Source organism: Pipistrellus kuhlii, unplaced genomic scaffold (assembly GCF_014108245.1).
Source record: "Pipistrellus kuhlii isolate mPipKuh1 unplaced genomic scaffold, mPipKuh1.p scaffold_m20_p_2, whole genome shotgun sequence".
Taxonomy (NCBI): domain Eukaryota; kingdom Metazoa; phylum Chordata; class Mammalia; order Chiroptera; family Vespertilionidae; genus Pipistrellus; species Pipistrellus kuhlii.
Window position 1 is genome coordinate 92,123,630 of NW_023425515.1, and position 22,197 is coordinate 92,145,826.

The following is a 22,197-nucleotide window of genomic DNA, read 5'->3' on the forward strand; positions in this document are numbered from 1 at the left end:
GCGGCCCTGCCAGTCCCCGCGCGCCGGGCGCCACACACGTGTCCCGGCGTCACGTCCGCGCGCCCCGGGGCTTACGTCAGCGGCCGCCCGAGAGCCGGCGCCGGGTCCGCGCCCGCTCCGGTTCGGGGCCGCGACGCCGCCGAAAGGAAGGGCCGGGGGCGCGGAGGGGCTCGGAACGCCCGGGGCCGCGGGGATCGCCTGCGCCGCGCGGCCCCCGCCCGCCCAGCGCCCGCCCGCTCCGGCGCCCGGCCCCGGGGGCGCGGCGGCGGCGCTCCGGAGCCCACCGCCCGGGCGGCGCGCACCGCCCTGACCCCGGCGGCCCCGCGGCCCGCAGACGCCCGCACTTCCATGGTGGGTTCGGAGCGCGATGAGCCGCCCGTCCTCCGCCGGCCCCGGCGCTAACAAACCCTGCAGCAAGCCGCCGCCGCCGCAGCCCCAGCACGCCCCGGCCCCGGCTGCGGCCCCGGCCGCCGCCACCATCTCGGCCGCGGGCCCCGGCTCGTCCGCGGTGCCCGCCGCGGCGGCGGTGATCTCGGGCCCCGGCGGCGGCGGGGCCGGCCCGGTGTCCCCGCAGCACCACGAGCTGACCTCGCTCTTCGAGTGCCCGGTCTGTTTTGACTATGTGCTGCCCCCCATCCTGCAGTGCCAGGCCGGGCACCTGGTGTGTAACCAATGCCGCCAGAAGCTGAGCTGCTGCCCGACGTGCAGGGGCGCCCTGACGCCCAGCATCAGGAACCTGGCTATGGAGAAGGTGGCCTCGGCGGTCCTGTTCCCCTGCAAGGTAAGGCCGGGCGCCACCGCGCACCTCCGCCTGGCGGCCTCCGTCCCATTCGCTGGCTCTGAGAGGCAGGTGACACGTCATTTATTTAACATAAATGTTTACACTTTGTCCACCTTCCTCCATACCCTACCTGTCCACTTTGGGAGTAGCTCTGGGCTGACCCCAGGCGAATTGGCCGGCGATTGTTGTCAGGACACATCACAGCTCTCCCCGTGCGGAGTCTGTGTGCTCTGCAGATGGGTACTCGGGTGGGCCGCACAGATAAAACTTGGATGGAGGAGCAGGCTATGAAGGTTTGAGATGGGAGGAAGCGGGTGAGCTACACGCACCCTTTACCAGCACTCAGTTGGCGGGCTTGGTACCGGATTTCTCCTGCACCCCGCACCTGCCATCTACCTGGCGGTCCCTGACTCTTGAAAACCCTCAGGAATAGAGCTAAAAAGAGGGAGGGGACGACTAGAGTCTGTTTTCTTTCACTCAGCAACAAGAAAACCCCTGCAAGCCAAGCCTCGTGTAGCCTTCTGGAGAGTTGTGTGTGTGTGTGTGTGTTGTTTTTCTAAGTGGGGTGAAAAAAAGTTAATTAGAAATTTAACAGGAAAGGCACACAGGAGCTGTTGTTACAGTTCTTCAAGTATAAATATACTCAGGCAGCTGAATTTAGAATCACAGATGTTGGTGTGTGTAAAGACGGTTATGTATACGTACACGTAGGCATTTTTTCTTTTTGTTTTCCAAAAATGACTTCTGCCACTAAATGACTTCTGCCACTCGCTGTTTTAAATTCATGTTATCACATATTTTTCTATGGCTGAAACATAGTTCTCCCTTGCTGCATTTTAAGTGGCTGTATAATATTGCGTTGTGTGGTCATATTATAAGATCTATTTACCTACATCTGTCACTTAAAAATCATAAGGCGTAATTTCAGAGATATACCTGTCTGTTACCTGTCTGTATTACTTCATGACAACCTAGAGCTATAGTATCAAGTTCTTTTTCTAAACTTAGAAGTGGAAATAATGTCATTAATACTTTTGAGTTTTTGTATAAAAGTAGCTTCTCTGCCTCTAGAGCCATTTAGGCTGTCTTGCATTTCTTCTTGGTGCTGCGTATTTTTATAGAGCAAGAGCTTATTTTAAATTAAAATAATCCACCCGAGAATTGAAGCTTGGGACTCAAGTCAGTACATGAGTGATTTCATTTGGTCTGTGCCCTACCACTGATAAGTTTAAAATAGCATATTCAAATAAGGGTTTGAATTCATGTTTGGACTATGGTTTTTCTGTCATCCTTAACAAGTTACTCTATTTCCAACCACTCCTCATAATGCTTACAAATCTACCCAGTCTAATCAATAGTTGTTTCTCTTAATATATAGACAAACTATTTCTGTAATTTTCTTAGGATCATGAAGAAGGTGGTAGTCTAATGATCAAGAGAAGATTTGGTGATAGTGACATAAGAGAAGATATTTGATATTAGAGATGTATTGTGGGGGCTGGGTTACAGTGGGTTGCGGGGGGGGGGGGGGGGGGATGTGCACAGGATTTCTGGGGAGCCATCTTCTCAGACCTTCACTTTCCCCAAAACCTGCAGTGGGCAGTAGAAGAAATGACTTTAGGTGACTTATAGTTCACAAATGAGCATTTGATATCAGTCGGTCTTCCATAATTTATTTTCAAAAAGCAATCTTCTAAGAGTATTGTTTTGCTCCCAAAAGAAAGTGAAGGAAATAGTTATAACATGCTATTTGAACTGTGAAGTTTCACTTTCAGGATCTAGGATTCTGGTTCCTATTGAAGTATATCCAACATGCTAGTGAAGTCCTTTTTGAAGAGTAGTTCTCTTGGAAATCAGTTACTCAGCGTTCTCTGCACATCATTGATTTTCCACATCCCTATTCTGTAAGAATGCAGTTGGGCAAAGCTATCACTTTGCAAGCTGAAATTTAACAGGGTCAACCATTCCCCTACAGACCAGGAACCAAGCTTAGAAAGTAATTTTAGTGTGGTGTCTTTGTGTGATTCTATAATGCTGGAGTATCATGTCTCAACTTTGACCAATAATCCAAGCTATTGACAGGGGAGCTCAGCCACTTAGTTTGGCAAACCAAACCTGGATGTATATAGAGTCCCAACAAGCAACCAAGATATGTTAGTTGGGGAGGATGAGAGCAGGAAAGAGTAGTAAGGTCTATGTCAACTTCAACAGAATAGGTCTGTGTACCTAGCCCTGTGGCTTGCACTTGCTGCTGGAAAACAAAGGAACTGTCTTATCACTATTCCTACCTGCTCTTAGAATCTCCCATGGGGTGGGCTTGTGCGAGAAAACCAGCATTGGGTGAAATACCAGAGCCCAGGTCTCAAGAGTTGTTGGAATTGTCATTGCTTGTCTGGGAGCATTTCTGGGTCCTTAATTTCTTCTTGTGTTTATGAGGGGGTGGGACTGCTCAACTTCTAAGGCCCCTTAGCGTCCAGCGTTCTGTGAAATGAAGGGAGATTATGTGGAATGCTTATTAGTTTCCTTCTGTGTGCCAGCTATTTACTTAGTGTGGGTCAGCTTTTATTAGTTTGCCTTTCTTCTTTTTCAGATGAGAAAACTCATGCCTATAGAGAGGTTAAGAGTTAAGTGACTTGTCAAGATCGCACAGCTAATAAGTGGACCAGCCTGTGAACCTGCATCCTTTGTACTACTCCCTATGTAGGGATTTTGAATCTGAGCTTTTCTCCAAGGCTCCAAATCATAACGCAAGGTTGACACCAGTAACAAAGCCATCTGGCTGGATGAATGCACCAAGTGAGCCTCTGCTGGGAACATCTCCAAAAGACAACAGACATGTTAACTATAAAACTCATTGGCAAGAATTTTATAGGGCATGGAATAGGAATATTGAAGGCAAAATAACCTACAAGCCTAATATTTGGGGGAATTTTATTACATTTCTGCACTGTTCATGCTTCAGTTGGTCCCAAATGGATGTGTTGCCAAATAGCTTCCTTACATAGGTTTGGGACACTTAATTAAAAGCTAGAGTGCTGCCAGCGCCTTTGATAGAGGCACCACATGCATTACTAGCTCGGATCTCCTTTTTTTAAAAAAGGATCTCTATCAGAGTATGGCTCTCTTCCTTATGTCGTGTTTTTAGTCCATTCTGTGTCTTGTTCCACGCCTGAGAAGTTTGACATCCTGTTCCCCTATCTCAGACCCACCACCTCAGTGGAGCGTGGGTGTAGGAGAAGTGAAGATGACACCTTTGTGCCCCCACTCACATTTTTTAAAGTATCAGCCAAGTATTTCTCTCCACCACTGTGGAAAATGCTAAAACCACTCCAGCCCACTTACACCATAATACATTTTTTTCCATTTTTCTTTGTCTTCTCTAAGAGTCTCTAGTAGCATGTCTTTAAATAATTGTTGAACTGGAAAGCCTCACTCAGCAAATCTTCTCTGCATTCGGATTGCAAGGTGGTATTTTGTTCCTTAAAAAAAAAAAATGAAGTAAAGTTAGATAACCCAGTTGAAAATTAAAAGCTCCCAGTGTGGACTCGTCCAGTCCAATGGCGACAAGTTCTAAATACCAGGAGAGCATCATTAGGCCTGTAGCCTTGGGGTTGGGAGACCTCGGACAGTGGAGCCACTGGAAAGCTAGGAGCACATGCCTCCCCGAAGGTCAACTTTTGCTCTGCACTGGCTGATTGGCAGGTTTGGCCAAGTGTTTGCATCCATGCCAGACTTTAAGAAAAGACAAAAATGTGCATATTTTAGTGATTATATATATATATATATTTAACATTGTTCAAACTCAAATTTAAGGATGACACTTACAGACCAAACCAGCCAAGTCTTCAGACCAAATTCCAACTGCCAGTGGGCAACCTCCTATCTGGTTCTCTTTTAGTAAGTGTTCATTGAACCTTATCATCATGAACTTTGGAACTCAGATAGGTTCCCAAGTGAATGTGATTTTATAGCACTTTTTTTTCCCAACTTTATTTTGACAAGAGAATACTTCATTCTGGCCACTGGGAGACCTGCACTGTTGTTCTAGTGACTGTGTTTGATTTTGTACCAGCCAGTTTATTTCTTTGCACCTGAATGTCTTCATCTCAAAAAGAAGGGGTTGGCCTAAATGATTATACCAGGGATCTTTTTTCAGAACCCAGTAAACTACAGGGAAGAGAGCACAGCCAGGAGATAGAACAGGGTTCCCCATCCTGGCTTCCTATGACCTTAGTTCAGTCATGTACTTCCCTATTCCTGTTTGTTCATCCATTAAAAAGAGTGAAAATAACACCTAGCAGGTGGGCGCACTGAAATCGGGTTAGAAGTGGTACAGGGGGCTTGTGCTTCACCATATCAAATAGAAGAGGACTGGTCCAAGGGGGGTTGCTAGGTGAGAGTGAGTGATCACCTAGAAGTCTGAAGGGATAAGCCAATTTGCCAAAACCTTAGCCTCAGAAATCCCCCTAAGACAAAATATTCTCTTTGGAAACTAACTGCCCCTGTGGTCCTCTCTACCAGCTGTGGTTGACCAGACTGGCTCATAACAGCCTGTGCTAGCAGTCCTGGAGCCCACATACTAGTACAGTCAGAGTGAGATTCCAGATTGTAAAGCACAACGTTGAAAATACAGCTTTTTTTAAAAAAATATATTTTATTGATTTTATACAGAGAGGAAGGGAGAGAGATAGAGAGTTAGAAACATCGATGAGAGAGAGTCATCGATCAGCTGCCTCTTGCACACCCCCCACTGGGGATATGCCCGCAACCAAGGTACATGCCCTTGACCAGAACCAAACCCGGGACCGTTCAGTCCCCAAGCCGACGCTCTATCCATTGAGCCAAACCGGTCCCGGCTGAAAATACAGCTTTTTAAGTGTAAAATTAAGAACAGAAGCATTGGAATGCTATGTAGGAGTACTGAAGTTGAATGCTGATTCCACACATAGTTGGCAAGGATTTTTTCCCAGGTTCCATAGCTGGAACAAGTAAATCATTATGACTTGAAGTTAGTCTTTAGCTCAACCAGAGTGGAGGCCAATCCACAGGTCTGGCCTATGACGTCCCTGGCCTGAGCTGAATTAGATTATCCTAGTCTGTGTTTGAAGCCCACGTATTGTGAAATGTCTTAAGAGCGAGACGTGTACATCTGACAAAACTTGTAAACAGTGGCATTTCTCAATCGCATCCAAAAGGTCCTCATGCCCTGAAAATGGCACATAGGTACACATTTGCTAAAGTGAGTGGCAGTAGTCAAGCTGTTGGATAAGTCATGAGGGCACAATCAGACGACTCATTAGAATGTGATTGCATTGTGGACATTCTGAAACGGAGATTAAGAAAGCTAAACACTTTTTCTGATCAGATGTATCTTTATATTACACCTTGGAGAGTCTGTTCTAAGACTTAAGAAAGATGCTGAAGACTCTGCAACAGAATTTCATCAGCTTTGCCTCATATGCCCATCTCCATTCACTTCTTAAATATTATGAAACTGTTGTCATTTATCATTCTGGTAAAGATTGTATGTAATGATTTTTATACTCTATAGCACATGTGTCAAACACAAGGCCCGCGGGCCAAATCCATCCCGCCAGGCCTTGCAATGTGGCCCGCACCGCGCTGTCATCACTGCACTCCGCTGCGTTTCCATCACAATGACAGTTTATGACTGTTCAGTAAACCATTCGGCCCGCGATTTAGGCTGGATTTTAGATTTTGGCCCCTTCTCTGATTGAGTTCAACACCCCTACTATAGTGTCTATGAGATAAGTTTTCATCCACTGACATAATAGAGGTGAATGGAAAGCACCCCTGGTGTTAAATGTGTGGGCCTGGGCCGAATTTTAAAACTTTGAATCAACAAAGGCAGTGTCTTTGGGTCACTCCTCCCCCCAGGCTGCCTCTTACTTGGGTGATTTTGAGATCAGGCCCTACCTACATGAACCTCCTGGTCCAGATCCCACTGTGATGGATTGGTGACCCCTTTAAGCCTTATTGGCTTATTGGTGAAGGGGGTGAGGACCAAACTCGATGATAATTTACACCCAGCGCCCAGCACGCTGCAGAGTAAACATAAGACGCGTGCATAGTTAGAAGCTGACAGCAAGTGGCAGTGTATGAAGTCAGGCCCAGGCATAAACTTTAAAAAGTAAAAAAGGAATCTTTTTTATTTTCTCACATAGATTTCTCCCACCACGCTTCTCTTCCCTACTCCTGATCATGTAGTGTTTCCCTGGAGCTGGGTAAATTGGCCTCAGCATAGGCTTCTTAGGGATGAATCTTTTTTTTCATTTATTGAATGATTTTAGAAGGGAAAGCTTGGTTAGATCAAGCAATGTTTTTTAATGTGTATATCTTTTTACACATTATAAAATTCATTGTTAAAAGTTATCATTATTTTAAAATATAGAACATAGAAAATAATTCTTATATAATATAGAAAATAATTCTTATATAATATAAGGCTAATACGCAAATTGTCCCCTGGGAAGTTCTGCTCACTATGACGTGTGCTGACCACCAGGGGTGGCATGGAATGAAGGAAGGCCCTGATCAGCCCTGATTGCAAGCCAGGCCTAGGAACCCTACCTGTGCATGAATATTGTGCACTGGGCCTCTAGTATAAATTATAATCCCCTATACTACCTCTCTGCCTAGAAATAACCACTATTATCATTTTACATATGTCTGTGCCACTTTACATCATGGAGTTTTTTATTTTAAAAAAAACAGGTAAGATGGAGATTCCATACACTATTTCATAACCTATTTTATATCTAACACATTGTGGCTGCTTCTCCACATTGATATTAAAGGTCATGTCTAATGGCTGCATAGCAGTGCAGTTTTATAGCAGTACCAGAGTTACTTATCTGTAATTGGTCAACATCTAAGTCATTGTTTTCTTACTGTGGTTTTTATTTTTTAAATATATATATATATATATATATATATATATATATATATATATATATATTTCATTGATTTTTTACAGAGAGGAAGAGAGAGGGATAGAGAGTTAGAAACATCAATGAGAGAGAATCATCGATCAGCTGCCTCTTGCACACCTCCTACTGGGGATGTGCCCGCAACCAAGGTAGATATGTAGTTAAAAATATTTTTCTTTATAAGACAACACTATTATGATAAAACTTAATTCATTTGACCAATTCTGCAAAAGGAATCTCTATCTTATAAAGGATAAATATACTAACTCTGTCCTCAGATTCTTTAACATTTGTTTATTCTTATATGATTTCAGACTTATTATTAGTTGCAATAATAATGTCCCCACCCTCAAATCCCATATACTCTTTTTCCAGAATCACCAATTGTTTCCTTTTTGCCTCATTTGCTTTTTCATTTGTGCTCACTTTGTTCAAACATATTTTTTTTAACCCTCCGAATGTAAAATGTAGGCATCCTGCCCCTTTGCCCCTAAAGATCTCACTGCATTTCTCCTAAGACATCTTCTTATATAAAAAAGGTAATTACCAAAATCAGAAAATTTGACATGTAGTAGGTACTATTATCTAATCCACTGTATTCAGATTTCATTTGTTGCTCCAACTCTGCCCTTTTGGACAATTTTGTTTTCCCACTTGCATTGCATTTAGCTGTCACTATGCATTTTGTGATCCTTACAGCATACATAGATTGAAGAAAAGTGGTTGGCTTTTGCTAACTCCAAGACAAGGTCATTTCTTGGATTTATTTCAGAAGTTTAAGAGCACGAACAAAAAAATATTGATTGTGCTTTGTTTTCCTTGAGACATTCTTATTTGAGGTGTTGGCAGATGTTTTGCTAATAAAGTTTACTGTTTCCTAGGAGGGAAGCAGGTGGAGGCAGGGCAGTTGCCTCATAGTCCCCATGGAGGGGCATGCTTCTGCCTGAGCTCATGGCGTCACCCCTATAAAAGACATCGATTGTTGGAGTTCAGCAAATTGTTCTTGAATTGCATGGACTCACATTTAATTAAATAGGTTAAATGTCCTGAAACAGTCACAGGATCCATGACCTTCACCAAGCACCTGGCTAAGAAGGGTGCTTATTGTGTTTATATACTCATTCCATAAACAAATATAACGCGACTGAGTCTATTAGGTAAATAACAGGTGTCCTAGTGTTTGACTATGGATCTGTTTCTGATGGATCTGGTCCATCTATACTAATAAAAGGGTGATAATCTAATTGGACTAGTCGACCCAACATCTTCTGGTTGTCAAGTCCTCCTTCCAAACAAAACCACAGTGGCGGAGGCCAAGGCAGAGGTGGTTAGAGGCAATCAGGCCAGCAGGGAAGGGTGGGAAGGGGCAATCAGGCCAGCAGGCAGAGGCGGTTAGGAGCGATCAGGCAGGCAGACAGAAGGGTGATCAGGCAGGCAGGCACAGTGGTTAGGGGCGATCAGGCAGGCAGGAAGGTGAGCAATTAGGAGCCAATGTTCCCAGATTGTGAGAGGGATGTTCGACTGCTGGTTTAGGCCCGATCCCACCAATAGTCGGACATCCCCCCAAGGCAGGGGTCCTCAAACTTTTTAAAGTGGGGGCCAGATCACGGTCCCTCAGAGAGCTGGAGGGCCGGACTATATGAACTACTAATTCCTACTGTAACACCTCGGCTGCGCTCACTGCCCAAAAAACCTGGCGGGCCGGATCAGACTCCTCTGCGGGCCGCATGTGGCCCGCGGGCCGTAGTTTGAAGACGCCTGCCCCAAGGAGTCCCGGAATGGAGAATGTGCAGACCGGGCTGAGGGACCCTCCTCCCCTGGACAAATTTCATGCACAGGGCCTCTAAAAGCATTAGTGACTGAAGGACCAGTTGACTGGTTGCTGTTATGAATACTGACCACCAGGGGGCAGATGCTCAATACAGGAGCTGCCCCTTGGTGGTCAGTACACTCCCACAGCCAACCTCCTGTGGTCAGCCAACCTCCCGCCATCCTTCCCCCAGACCAGCCAGCTGCCTCTCTCTCTCATTCCCCCTACATCGACCCCCATTGCTGACCAAGCTTAGAGGCCCAAATTTGTGCACCGGGCTTCTAGTTTGTATTTAAAAGTGTTTCTATACCAAAACCCTGCCTAGATTCATTTAAATACACCCTTCAAACCCATGCTGAGAAAAAGAATTAGTTCTATTTACTGCTTTTTGTAAAGTCTTAAACATGAGGCACCTGCCCTAGCCAGTCTGACTCAGTGGATAGAGCATTGGCCTGCAGACTGAAAGGTCCCAGGTTTTTTTCCAGTCAAGGTACATGCCTAGGTTGTGGGCTCAATTCTCAGTTGGAAGCAAGCAGGAGGCAGCCAATCAATGATTCGCTCATCGATGTTTCTATCACCCTTTCCCTTCCATTCTGAAATAAATAAATATATATATATATATATATATATATATATATATATATATATATATATATATATATAATTTTTTAATGAGGTACCAGCCCACATATTGCCTTTGCTGACAGGAAACATTCACACAAAACTTTTGAGCCATTGTAATACAAAAAGTCTCTAAAGAGAAATCAGAAATTATATTTCAACATTTGTTTCTCATTCTGCTGGGCCATCCTCCATTCTTCATTGCTTGGAGCTTTGGTGTGTGGTTGTGCCCCGCCCCACCCCCAAGAGGTTTACTTAAGCATATTCCCACCTCACCAGCAGATATTTCCCTTTGGAGATATCTTGTTTATAGCTGAGGAAACTCACAGGCAGCCCTCTGCAAACCAGCCCAGGTGCTTCTTCTTGGGAACGAGCGTGCATCAAAGACAAAGGCATCTGAAGGAAAGCAGCCTCCTTTGAACCTGCCTGGGTTGGTGGGGCAAGCTCTAGCCAGAGTGGGAAAAGTGAAACCTCTTGCAAGATGCCAAAGAAGGCCTAATTACTGGTTCCTTATTTGTAGGTGTGCTGCCCCTTCCCTAGGGAGGCGCCTTCCGGGACTGTTTTTCTCCTGTGCAAACCGAAAAAGTTAATTTTAGAACCTGCTTGTAAAAGCAGTGGATCTCTCCACTCTGGTGTTTTTGCTTGTGGGTTTGGGTGCTGGGGAATCAAGGCAAATGTAAATTAGTTTATTTTTCTCATATTTTTGACTTCTTAGCACAGGGTGGAAAGCTGTGCTTCGAGTGGCCACCAGCTCTGATTGTGGCTGCCCAGCCAGGTTTTGTCATTCATTTAAATTAGTGCCTCTCAACTGGGATGATTTTGGCCCCCAGGAGGCATTTCGCCATGCCTGGTGACAGTTCTGATTGTCAGAACGTATGGGGGTTGGGGGACAGTTGCTACTGGCATCTAGTGAGCAGAAGCCAGAGATACTGCTAAAATCCCACAATGTGCAGAACTGCCCTGTCACAAAGAAGTACCGGTCTAAAATGTTAATAGTGCTGCTGTAGAAAAAAACAAAAATAAACTAGTCAATCAAGTCCCTGCTTCTCATTTAGGTTTTATCCCCACTGTTTGCTCCACCATCCTATGCTGGAACCACTCCATCCATAGTCCTTTTGTCTACTTACCACCTCCTCACCCCATCCTCACTTTTAGAGTTGCCCCGGTCTTCCTCTGCGCTGTTGTCTGTATTTCTGCTGTGCGTGAGCTGTTTATTGTTGCAGGGATGGCAGGGCAGGGTGGGCTCCAGGATAGAGGTTTGCGGCCTTTAGAACCCTTGAGTTTGTCAGGAAGCACAGCCCAGGGGCCAGTGCAATTTGGGTTTGCTGCTCAGAGGCACCCAGACAGTTTTCCATGCAGTTTCCGGAATTCACAGACCCTGAAACCCTCCTTCTTATCCCTGGATTCGAGCCCCTAATGTAGGTAGCAATAACACAGTAGTGTTTTCCAGAACAATGCCGAGACTATTATAAATATGAAGTGTGACTGTGGAGTGTGTGTGTGTGTGTGTGTGTGTGTGTGTGTGTGTGTGAGTGTTTAAAGTTTTTTTAAATTTTTATTTATTGATTGATTTTAGAGAGAGAGGAAAAGAGGAGAGAAAGAGGGAGGGAAGGAGGAAGAGAGAGAGCAAAACTGATTTGTTGTTCCATTTCTTTTTCTTTTTATTTTTTTTATTTTATTGATTTTTTACAGAGAGGAAGGGAGAGAGATAGAGAGCTAGAAACATCGATGAGAGAGAAACATCGACCAGCTGCCTCTTGCACACCCCCTACCGGGGATGTGCCTGCAACCAATGTACATGCCCTTGACTGGAATCGAACCTGGGACCTTTCAGTCCGCAGACCGACGCTCTATCGCTGAGCCAAACTGGCTTCGGCTTGTTCCATTTTTTAATGCATTCATCACCTGATTATTTTATGTGCCCTGACCAGGCATCCAACCTGAGACCTTGGCTTATAGGGATAATGTTCTAACCAACTGAGCTGTTGCAGGCCACCTCTCATCAACACTACAGAGATGTTCTTAGGACAGCGCTCTGAATCAGTGGGAGAGGGCTGACCCCAACCTCCATCCTTGTGTTCTCATATAAATGAATGTATACAAGAGACCTTGACTGCGTTGTGAAAGGCCATTTTATTAAAGCAAAACAAGCAAACATACATCTGGCTTATAGAGCACAGACAGGTTCTCTGCTAATCTAAAGAGCAAATTGGTGGGGGTATGGGGTGTTATATACCCTCCTGTCAGTAGGCATTAAGTTCCTCTGCTGAATATTGTGGTACAGATTAATTCTCAAGGTTCCTTTTTTTTTTTTTACTTTGTTGTGGCCTTCCCAAAATTATGAAAAGTACCTTGCAGCTTTACCTTAAATCTTGAAACTGCTGGCTTCTCTGATTAGGGAGTAAAACGGCCCTTTTTTCTTTCCTCTTACCTCCCTCCTTTTCTGCATTCTCTTATTAGGGAGGTTTTTAACCATTTGCTCTGGTGTCCTTGGTTCAGGGAGATGATAGTTTGTTAGTTAAAAGCTGGCTGTAAATTGTTCACACTGTTTGAACTTGTTTTAACTTTCCTGTCTCAGTTTCCCTATTCCTCCTGCCCTGGAATCCTGTAACAGGGCTTCCCGGCCAGGGCTAAAGTTTCGATATTTCTTCCTCCTCCTCCTCCTCCTCCTCCTCCTCCTTCTCCTCCTCCTCCTCCTCCTCTCTCCTCCTCTCCTCCTCCTCCTCCTCCTCCTCCTCCTCCTCCTCTCTCTCCTCCTCCTCCTCCTCCTCCTCCTCCTCCTCCTCCTCCTCCTCCTCTCCTCCTCCTCCTCCTCCTCCTCCTCCTCCTCCTCCTCTCTCCTCCTCCTCCTCCCTCTCTTTCTCCTCCTCCTCCTCCTCCTCCTCCTCTCTCCTCCTCCTCCCTCTCCTCCTTCTCCTCCTCCTCCTCCTCCTCCTCCTTCTCCTCCTCCTCCTTCTCCTCCTCCTTCTCCTCCTCCTCCCTCTCTTTCTCCTCCTCCTCCTTCTTCTCCTTCTTCTTCTTCTTCTTAATATTTTATTGATTTTTTACAGAGAGGAAGGGAGAGGGATAGAAAATTAGAAACATCAATGAGAGAGACACATAGGTCAGATGCCTCCTGCACACCCCCTGCTGGGGATGTGCCCGAAACCAAGATACATGCCCTTGACCGGAATCAAACCTGGGACCTTTCAGTCCACAGGTTGATGCTCTATCCACTGAGCCAAACAGGTTTCAGCTAGATGTTTTCTTTTTAAAATAATCTCTAATTCAAACATCATAAAAGTGACATCAGGGATCATGAAGATGCCCCTCTTCGGTGATTGAAGAGAAGAAATAGTTTAGCTTTAAAGTTCAGCTTGTTTAGAAAAAGCATGGAGTAAGCACCTAACACTTGAAAAATACTTAAGTTCATGGAAGGCAAGGCCTTTCTTCATAAGGTCATTGTCTGCACAAACGCTAAGTAATGCCTTTTCTATCTGCATAATTTGGGGAGGTTCCCTGTTCTCTATATTTGGGTTGAAGGACAGTGTGTGACTTGTAAGGCAAACCAAATAATTCAGAATATAAATATTTCTACTTGAGTTACACAAGAAAAAGTTCTAAAATGTCTGCCGGGTGATGAATGTTTGCTGCACATTAAGTTTGTGGAAGTGGAGTGGTTTGGGGCTTTTAGTTGAGGAAGATGTACAGGTGGCGCTTTTCTGGACACTCTGCCAAAGTTCTTCGCGCTCCTGGAATTAGTAGGGGCAGCTGTGGTAAACAGCCCATTCTGAAATGCTTTCAGATCCAAATATTTTAACCAGAGAATCTGCCAGGCTCTGGGTTAATTCTTGCATATGTATTTTCTACTCTAGACAGAAATGCCTCACTCATCACTCACAGAACCTCAGAAGACTCTTTATTCCTAGCAGTACCCTAGATTTAAAACACAGTTCATAGGAATTTGCTTATTAGGGCCTTATATTTGTTAGGAACACAAAATATTAACTTACATGGGTAAATAAACTTGTTTTTCTCCTCTAATTAAATTTTTTACACCCATGCTTTTGAAATTAGTCCATGTTAAAAATATGAATAAGCAGTTCCTCTGGGCAAAGTATAAATAACAGTGAAATTTCTGCCAATTTCTATTGAAGATTATCATCAACCACTTTAGGTCGGGGAGGAATGAGCTGAATTTTTTTTCTCTAAAAGAAATGTAAGTGCCAGTACTCTCCTTTATTAGGGGCATGCAGACTGGCTTGATTGCTTCTGTACCCTCAGTGACTATAGCTTGGGGTCTTAAATAGAAAAGATGCTAATGCCTGTTTATTGCTAATGATAAATTCAGCTGTAAAACTTCGAAGTTGACCTACTTAAAGTTTATAAGAGGTTGAATCTCTGTGGCAGGGTAGAGAGAAGCAAAAACAGCTGTGGGATTTTTTTTTTTTTTTTTAGCAGTTGGACACAGCATCTTGGAAAATGGTCTGGCCCTGCCCTTATTTGGTGTCTTGTTTCCGAAGTGGGTGGGGAAGTCCAAATGGATAAGCCAGACACCTTGCCTGCCACTGCTGCTGGAGGGTGCTGAGGCATACTTCCAGCTTCACCCAAAAAGGTGTTCAGGCTTCCTCATCCTTTACAAGACAACTGCATAGCACTCCGGGCAAGTGTCTACTGTCTCCATCTGTTAGCTAGGAATGAACATTGTCATTTTTGTGGAAGTTGGGAACAAATATCTGATTCCTTTTCATGTGGTCTTTTCCTGTGATAGGTGTGATTATCCATCAGGATGTCATTCTGAACTTAAGGGAGAAAAGGTTTGCTTTGTACCCTCTTAAGGCAGTAGTTTAAGGGGTGGTCTGGCCAAGTCAGAAAACTCCTCCAGGACAGCATCCACTCCAGGACCAATATTAGTTCCCCTTTCTCCTGGGCCTGCCGAGGACCTGACAAACCTGGTCATAGGAGATGTGCAGTTGGACTTGAGGAAGTGATCTCAGGAGAGCTCAGAGGGCTTTGAGAGGAGTGTGAGGCCCTTCTCATTTTAACCTCCACTGACTGGCACCAAACCGACCAGCAGTCTCCCAAGTTAGTTAAGCAACTGTCAGACATGATTTCCTCTCACTCAAGAGGTACGTTCAGAGCCCCTCCGGAGAAGATTTTAAAAGATAAAGAAGGTGAGGTAGTATTTCTACCTTGTGAGTGGTCTCCAGCCTCCTTCTGCCTCAAACTGATCACTCCAGCAGGCTAAAGCGTGGAGCCAAAGTGCAGTCTTCCCCGCATCCTGCCTACCAGTCACCATCATCTTCTTCCTTCTTCCTCTTCCTAAGGAACCCCCTTCAGCAATTCATATAATTCTGGTTTGGCGGTGATGAACTCCTTTAGCTTTTTTTATTTGTGAAGCTCTTTATCTGGACTTTGATTCTGAATGATAGCTTTGCTGGGTAGAGTAACTTTGGCTGTAGTTTCTTGCTACTCATCACCTTGAATATTTCTTGCCATTCCCGTCTGGCCATCAATTTTAATTATGGTTTGTCTTGGTGTGGTCTTCTTTGGATTCCTTTTGTTTGGAGTTCTGTGCGCTTCCTGGACTTGTAAGTCTATTTTTTTCACCAGGTGGGGAAGTTTTCTGTCACTATTTTTTCCAGTATGTTTTCAGTATCTTGCTCTCTCTCTTCTCCTGGGACCCCCATAATTCTGATGTTGGTTCACTTGATATTGTCCCAGAGGTTTCTTACATTATCTTCAACTTTCTGGATTCTCTTGTCTTCTTGCTTCTGTGGAGGAGTGTCTTCTGGCTCTTTATGTTCCAAATTTTTTACTTGATTCTTGGGATCTTCCATTCTGTTTTTAGGACTCTGCATAATATTTTTTATTTTAGACAATGCATACTTTATTTCTTGTTGATCCTTTTCATATCCTCATAGGTCTCACTTATTTTATCAGCCTTTTCTAGGAAATTCTTGAAAAACCTTATGACCATGGTTTTGAACTCTATATCCAGTCGCTTTTTGTCCTCCATTTTTTTTGTTTGTGATTTGTTTCCTTGTCTCTGCATTTTTGCTGCTTCCCTGAGTTTGTAGGGTGGCTTTGTGTGCTAAGGTGTCCTATATGGTTCAGTAGATCAGCCTCCCAGTTACCTGAGGTGTACACTCTTAGTGCACCCCTTTCTGGACTGTGTGTACTGCCTTGTTGTAATTAAGTCTTGATTGTTGTTGGTATTACTGGGAGGAACTGACCTCCAGGCCAATTGGCTATGAGGATCAGCTGTGTCTATGCCGGGAGACAGCCTTATTTGACTAGACTTGGAAATTTGCAAAAGCCTCTGTGCTCAGCTTGGATGGGGTGGAGTTTCAGGGTGGAGCCTACAGCCTTGGCTTCTGTCAGCCCCACCCCAGGAGGTTCCTGAGTTTCAGAGTTCCTCAGTGTCCTTTGGTACTCACTGCAAGCACCTCTGAGAGAAAGGTGCCTTCGAGTTTCGCCCGCTACCAGACAGTCTAGGCTCTCCCCCAATGAGCCCGGATCTAGGGTTCAGTGCAATTGGAAGTGGGGTTCAGAGCAGTCTGGAGCTTTTGTCTCCTTCCTGCTAGGGCAATCCAGTGGCATAGTCAACAGTTCGTCCTCTGTGCAAAATCTGCCAGCCTCCAGGACTGCCTTTCGCCGCTCCCCTGAATTTCTGCCTTACAGCCCAGATTCCCTCTGTATGAGTCTGGGCCCCAGGGTTTGGCCTAGAACTGAGGTTCAGTGTACTCGGAACTGGGGCTCAGCACAGTCCGGAGCTTTTGTCTCCTTCCCGCTAGGGCAATCTAGCAGCAGAGTCAACAGTCCATCCTCTGCACACATATGCGCGCCTCTGGGACTGCCTTTCGCCGCTCCCCTGCATTTCCGCCTTACAGCCTAAATTCCCTCTGTATGAGCCTTGGTCCACAGGGTCTCGTTCAGAACTGGGGTTCAGTGCTGTCAGAACTGGGGTTCAGCACAGTCCAGAGCTTTTATCTCCTTCCTGCTAGGGAACGCCAGCCATGCACTCAGCCTCCCCCTCCTCTCTGGCTCCATCCTCTCCCCACATGCTCACCGTGTCTCCATACCTTAGGCTTTTATAGCTCCTCTGATTTTTCTTCTGGTTTTCTCTTTCCTTCTCATTGTAGAATTTCCAGTTAGTCAACTTTCCTGTAGTTCTGGATAATGTCCAATTTGTATTTTAGTTGTATTTTTTGAAATTGTTGTGTGAGGCTGCAGTTAGGCATTTCTATGCCGCCATCTTGATTTCTCTCTGGGTCATCTTTTCTTATCCATTTGGCTACCCTAAGTCTTTTGATTAGAGCATTTAATACATTTACATTTAAGGTTATTATTGATAGGTATTTGTTTTTATTCTTTATGCCTGTGTTCCTTCTTCTCTTTCTATTTCTTCTTTTTACAGCATCCCCTTTAGCATTTCTTACATTGCTGGCTTAGTGATAATAAACTCCATTACTTTTTTTTGGTGAAGCTCCTAATTTCCCCTTCAATTTTGAATGATAGCCTTGCTGGATAGAGTATTCTTAGATTCAGTCCCTTGCTTTTTCATCACTTTGTATACTTCATCCCATTCCCTCTGGCATGATGAGTTTCTGTTGAGAAATCAGGTGATAGTCTAATGGGAAATCCTTTGTAGGTAACTTTCTGTGTCTCTCGCAACTTTTAATTTCTTCTTTTTTTTTTTCTTTGCCTTTTATGTTTGCCACTTTAATTACATTGTGTTTTGGTGTCAGTCTTTTTTGGTTCATCTTGACTGGGATTCTGTTAGCTTCTTAGACTTGCCTGGTGTTTTTCTTCCCTGAATCAGGGAAGTTTGCTGTCATTATTCCTCTAAGTTTTCTATTTCTTGCTCAGCTTCCTCTCCTTCTGGCACCTATATTATGTGGATGTTGTTTTGTTTCATGTTGTCCCACAGCCCCCTTAGGCTCTCCTCCTGCTTTTTAACTTTTTCCCCCTAGTTGATGCTCTGCTTGGGTTTTTGTTTTTGTTTTTTTCTACCTTGTCTTTGAACTTTCTGATTCGGACCTCAGCTTCTTCAAATCTTTGGTTGAAACCTTCTGTAGTTTTCTTTCTTTAAAAAAACAAACAAACAAAAACAAACACATTTTTTTAATTGATTTTTTTACAGAAAGGAAGGGAGAGGTATAGAGAGCTAGAAACATTGATAAGAGAGAAACATCAACCAGCTGCCTCCTAAACACCCCCCACCAGGGATGTGCCCGCAACCAATGTACACGCTCTTGACAGGAATCGAACCTAGAATCTTTTAGTCTGCAGGCTGATGTTCTATCCACTGTGCCAAACTGGATTCGGCCCGTAGTATTCTTTTTTGCAGTTATGTTATTCTTCATTTCCTCTTGATTCTTATTTATGTTGGTGAAAATCTCATTGAGCTCCTTATAATTCTCATTTAATTGTATGTATTTGTCATCCAGATGATTGAGTATCCTTATTACCATTACTCTGAATTCTTTTTCTGACAAATTACTTGCTTCCATTTCATTTAGGAATTCTGGCAATTCCTCCTTTTTTTTTTCCTTTTGGGGATTGTTTCTTTGTCTCCCCATTTTTGTTGTCTCATTGTATTTGTTTCTATGTCTTAGATGAAATTGCTATGCCACACATAGGGGTGTTCCTATGAAGTAGGTGTTTTGTGGAACCCAGTAGTGCAGTCTGTCAGATCTCCTGAGTTGGGTGTTCTGGGAAGGCCCACTACTTGAGTCATTTGGTGTAGTTGGACCTTGAATTCTATTGTCTCAAACTCATTGGGTGGAGTTTCCTTACAGGTTGTCTGACTATGTAACTCACACCCAACTTCATCATGTACTCGGGGTCATGATGTGGGACTCACTTTGTGGTCCAAAGCCTACTGCCAGAGTGGTACAACACACTGCAGGGTCCTGTAGCTCATGGGAGGTGTAGCATGACACACATAGGGTCCCAGAGCCCATGGCTGGGGAGGTAGGAGTCCCAATGTGGCTGAGGTGAGGTGACACAACTTTGGGGCTCACTCAGCAACTCACTGCAGGGGTCCCAGAGACAGCTGGCAGGGTGGCATGACTCTAGCTGGGATGGCATGCACTCTGTGGCTCACTTCCGGGTCCAAGGTGGTACCCAAAGCCAGTCTAGGTGTTGGTGTGGCTGCACCCCTAGGTACAGCTGCTCTCCCTTCATAACGATGTGGTTTCTGTGCCAGAGCCTCGCAGCTGGGGAAGTGTCTATGGCTATAGCAGGGGCTCCCCAACCAGGAGTCTGATCTGCCAGCCCCAAGACTCCTGCAAGATCTATCTCACCCTCCACTCACACACACCTCACGCCACATACCATACATGTCCACACACTCCCCACTCCCTCCCTTATTTACTCACTCTCTCCCTCACTCTCGTCCTGCTGGCTGCCATGTGTGTTTCTTTTCACCCCAGTATAACTTTTGAAAAAGCCCATGGCTCATTGTGTTTCTTTCTGTCCTCACAGTATGCCACCACAGGCTGCTCCCTGACCCTTCACCACACAGAGAAGCCAGAGCATGAAGACATCTGTGAATACCGACCCTACTCCTGTCCCTGTCCTGGTGCTTCCTGCAAGTGGCAGGGGTCCCTTGAGGCTGTGATGTCCCATCTCATGCACGCCCACAAGAGCATTACCACCCTTCAGGGAGAAGACATTGTCTTTCTAGCTACAGACATTAACCTGCCAGGGGCTGTTGACTGGGTGATGATGCAGTCATGTTTTGGCCATCACTTCATGCTGGTGCTAGAAAAACAAGAGAAGTACGAAGGCCACCAGCAGTTCTTTGCCATAGTACTGCTTATCGGCACTCGCAAGCAGGCCGAGAACTTTGCCTACAGACTGGAGCTGAATGGGAACCGCCGGAGGCTGACCTGGGAGGCCACGCCTCGATCCATCCATGATGGTGTGGCTGCGGCCATCATGAACAGCGACTGCCTGGTTTTTGACACAGCCATAGCACATCTTTTTGCAGATAATGGGAACCTTGGAATCAATGTGACTATTTCAACATGTTGTCCATGATGCAGTGAAATTATTTGGGCATAATGCTCTATGGTTAATAAAGGATTTTATGGATGTTTTATTCACTATGTCTTCACAAGTCAAGGTCCCCAGTTACCTTGTGTTCTCTTTGAACATCAGCCCAATGGAGTTCATTAAACTGGGGTGAATGCTGTTGGCCTGTTTAACTTGATTATTAAATTTTACTTCCTGAACAGCCCTTGACTGGTTGCTCAGGGCTCCTGTAGACAGACCAGCAGGTTAGGGACTGGAGGCTTCTTCCTGCCCCTCCTTCATCGGTCCTTCCACACAGACTGTCAGAAGATGAAATGCTTTCCTCTTGTGTTAGCAGATAGGAATTGTTTTCAGTGCATTTTAAACTGTTTCTGTTTCTCAAACTGGAAGGCTAATCAGCATGCATAGTCACCTGGAGTAAGCTTAGACATGCACATTGAGAGCCTGTGAATTTAACAGTCCCATCAGGTGATTTTTTTCAGCAGTCAAGTTTGAGAATTACTGGGTTAAGTTGTGGGGAAAGGGTCCAGATTTTAAAGGTGCTTTTACAATTGCCCTCAACTGATACTATTTGTCTTTCTACTATTTCATCCCCCAACAGCCCAAATTAAAACTAGAACTATAGGTCCCCAGGAACACATTCCCAAGATTTGATCTTTCTCTTGTGTTTGGTGTATATTACCTAGGAAAGTGAGTCCTATGTCTACTGATAGTCCTCACATAATTAGTTTTTGCTCATCACTAATACAGAAGAGCTGTTTACATGAGGCTTCCATCAGAAGCCTTCCTTAATCATAGATGGTGGGAAAAACTAGGTCAAAAAAGTGGAAAAAGCTTTATAACCAATGTCATATGCTTACTACTTAAAGGTATGTGTCTGGGGAGTTTTGTTTTGATTTTTGCCACATTCACTTTAGTTTTTTAATAAATATTTTCCAAAACTGAATGTTGTACTTCATTCTCCAGATTGAATAATGGGCATTTATTGTGTGCCTCCTGTGAGCAGGGCAGTGAGGCTGCACTGTCACCTGGGCCGGGAGCTCTCACCATCGCCACAGAAGGAAACAGCCATTTGCCCAAGATCGTGCTTAAGTCAGTGGCCACATTAGGGTCCAAACTCACTTCCCTGAACATGGACTGTTGGTGGTGTTACAGGATTCTTCCATGGAGCTGTTATTTGTCTGACAGTAACAGTGCTTGTGGGGGAAAAAAAGTATTATTTCTCATGCTTTACAGAATCAGAAGGAGCAGGTGTGGCCAGCGGTGATGTACTGGGCAGGGTTTGAGCCAGGGTGACCCACTCCCTCAGTCCCAATCCTAAACTCTTAAATGAATTTAGAATATTAGCCCTGAATGCTCCATGAGAATTGAAGACAGCTCCAGTGGCATTAGAGTAGCACCAGGGAGTGTGGCTTTAGAGTTGTTCTTTTTTTTTAGGTGAGATGCAGGGTTGAGTTTTCAGCCAGGGTAGAGTTCTGGCAGTTAAGGAATTGCCAAAATGACTTATCTTCCAGGATAATCTTCAACTGCAAGTGAAAAGCAGTGCCCTGAACAAGAAATGGTGCTTAGAACATGTTTGGGAAATGAAAAGAAATAACAGCTCTTGTCACCAAGTCAGTCACATTTCAAGCCACTATCTGGAAGGATCTTTGGAGGCGAGACTAGGTAGGATCCAGGAGAAGGTGGATTTTGAACCTTTGGGAGCAGAGCTGATCCAGGTAGGCTGTCCAGTGCAGGCATGGCACCCAGGCAATGTGTTTTGTGCATAAACTAGCCAAGTTCATCATCATGTTTGGATCTAACCACACTTGTTATATATGACAGAAGAAATCAAGACTGGATTAGTCAGTAAGTACCAAAGGGTAAAGCTATAATCAAAAGTGAATCAAGGTATCCCAAAGCATAAAATGTTAGATCTTTAGCCCACAGAGGTGAAGTCATGGGCCAGCTGCCATACAGTGTACCGGTGGCAGCACTGAGTCAAAAATTTAGACTTCCTGACTCCAAATTCA

At 44.8% G+C, this 22,197-nt stretch overlaps 1 protein-coding gene across 1 annotated transcript; it reads left to right on the forward strand.

The window, feature by feature from the left end:
* The first annotated feature begins 68 nt into the window (after nt 1–68).
* SIAH2 (siah E3 ubiquitin protein ligase 2) lies at nt 69–21,131 on the forward strand. The gene is made up of 2 exons (XM_036445544.2): nt 69–781; nt 19,634–21,131. Exons 1-2 carry the CDS (start codon nt 368–370, stop codon nt 20,189–20,191), a joined length of 972 nt encoding a protein of 323 aa, XP_036301437.1. The 5' UTR covers nt 69–367; the 3' UTR covers nt 20,192–21,131.
* Nucleotides 21,132–22,197: the final 1,066 nt, after the last annotated feature.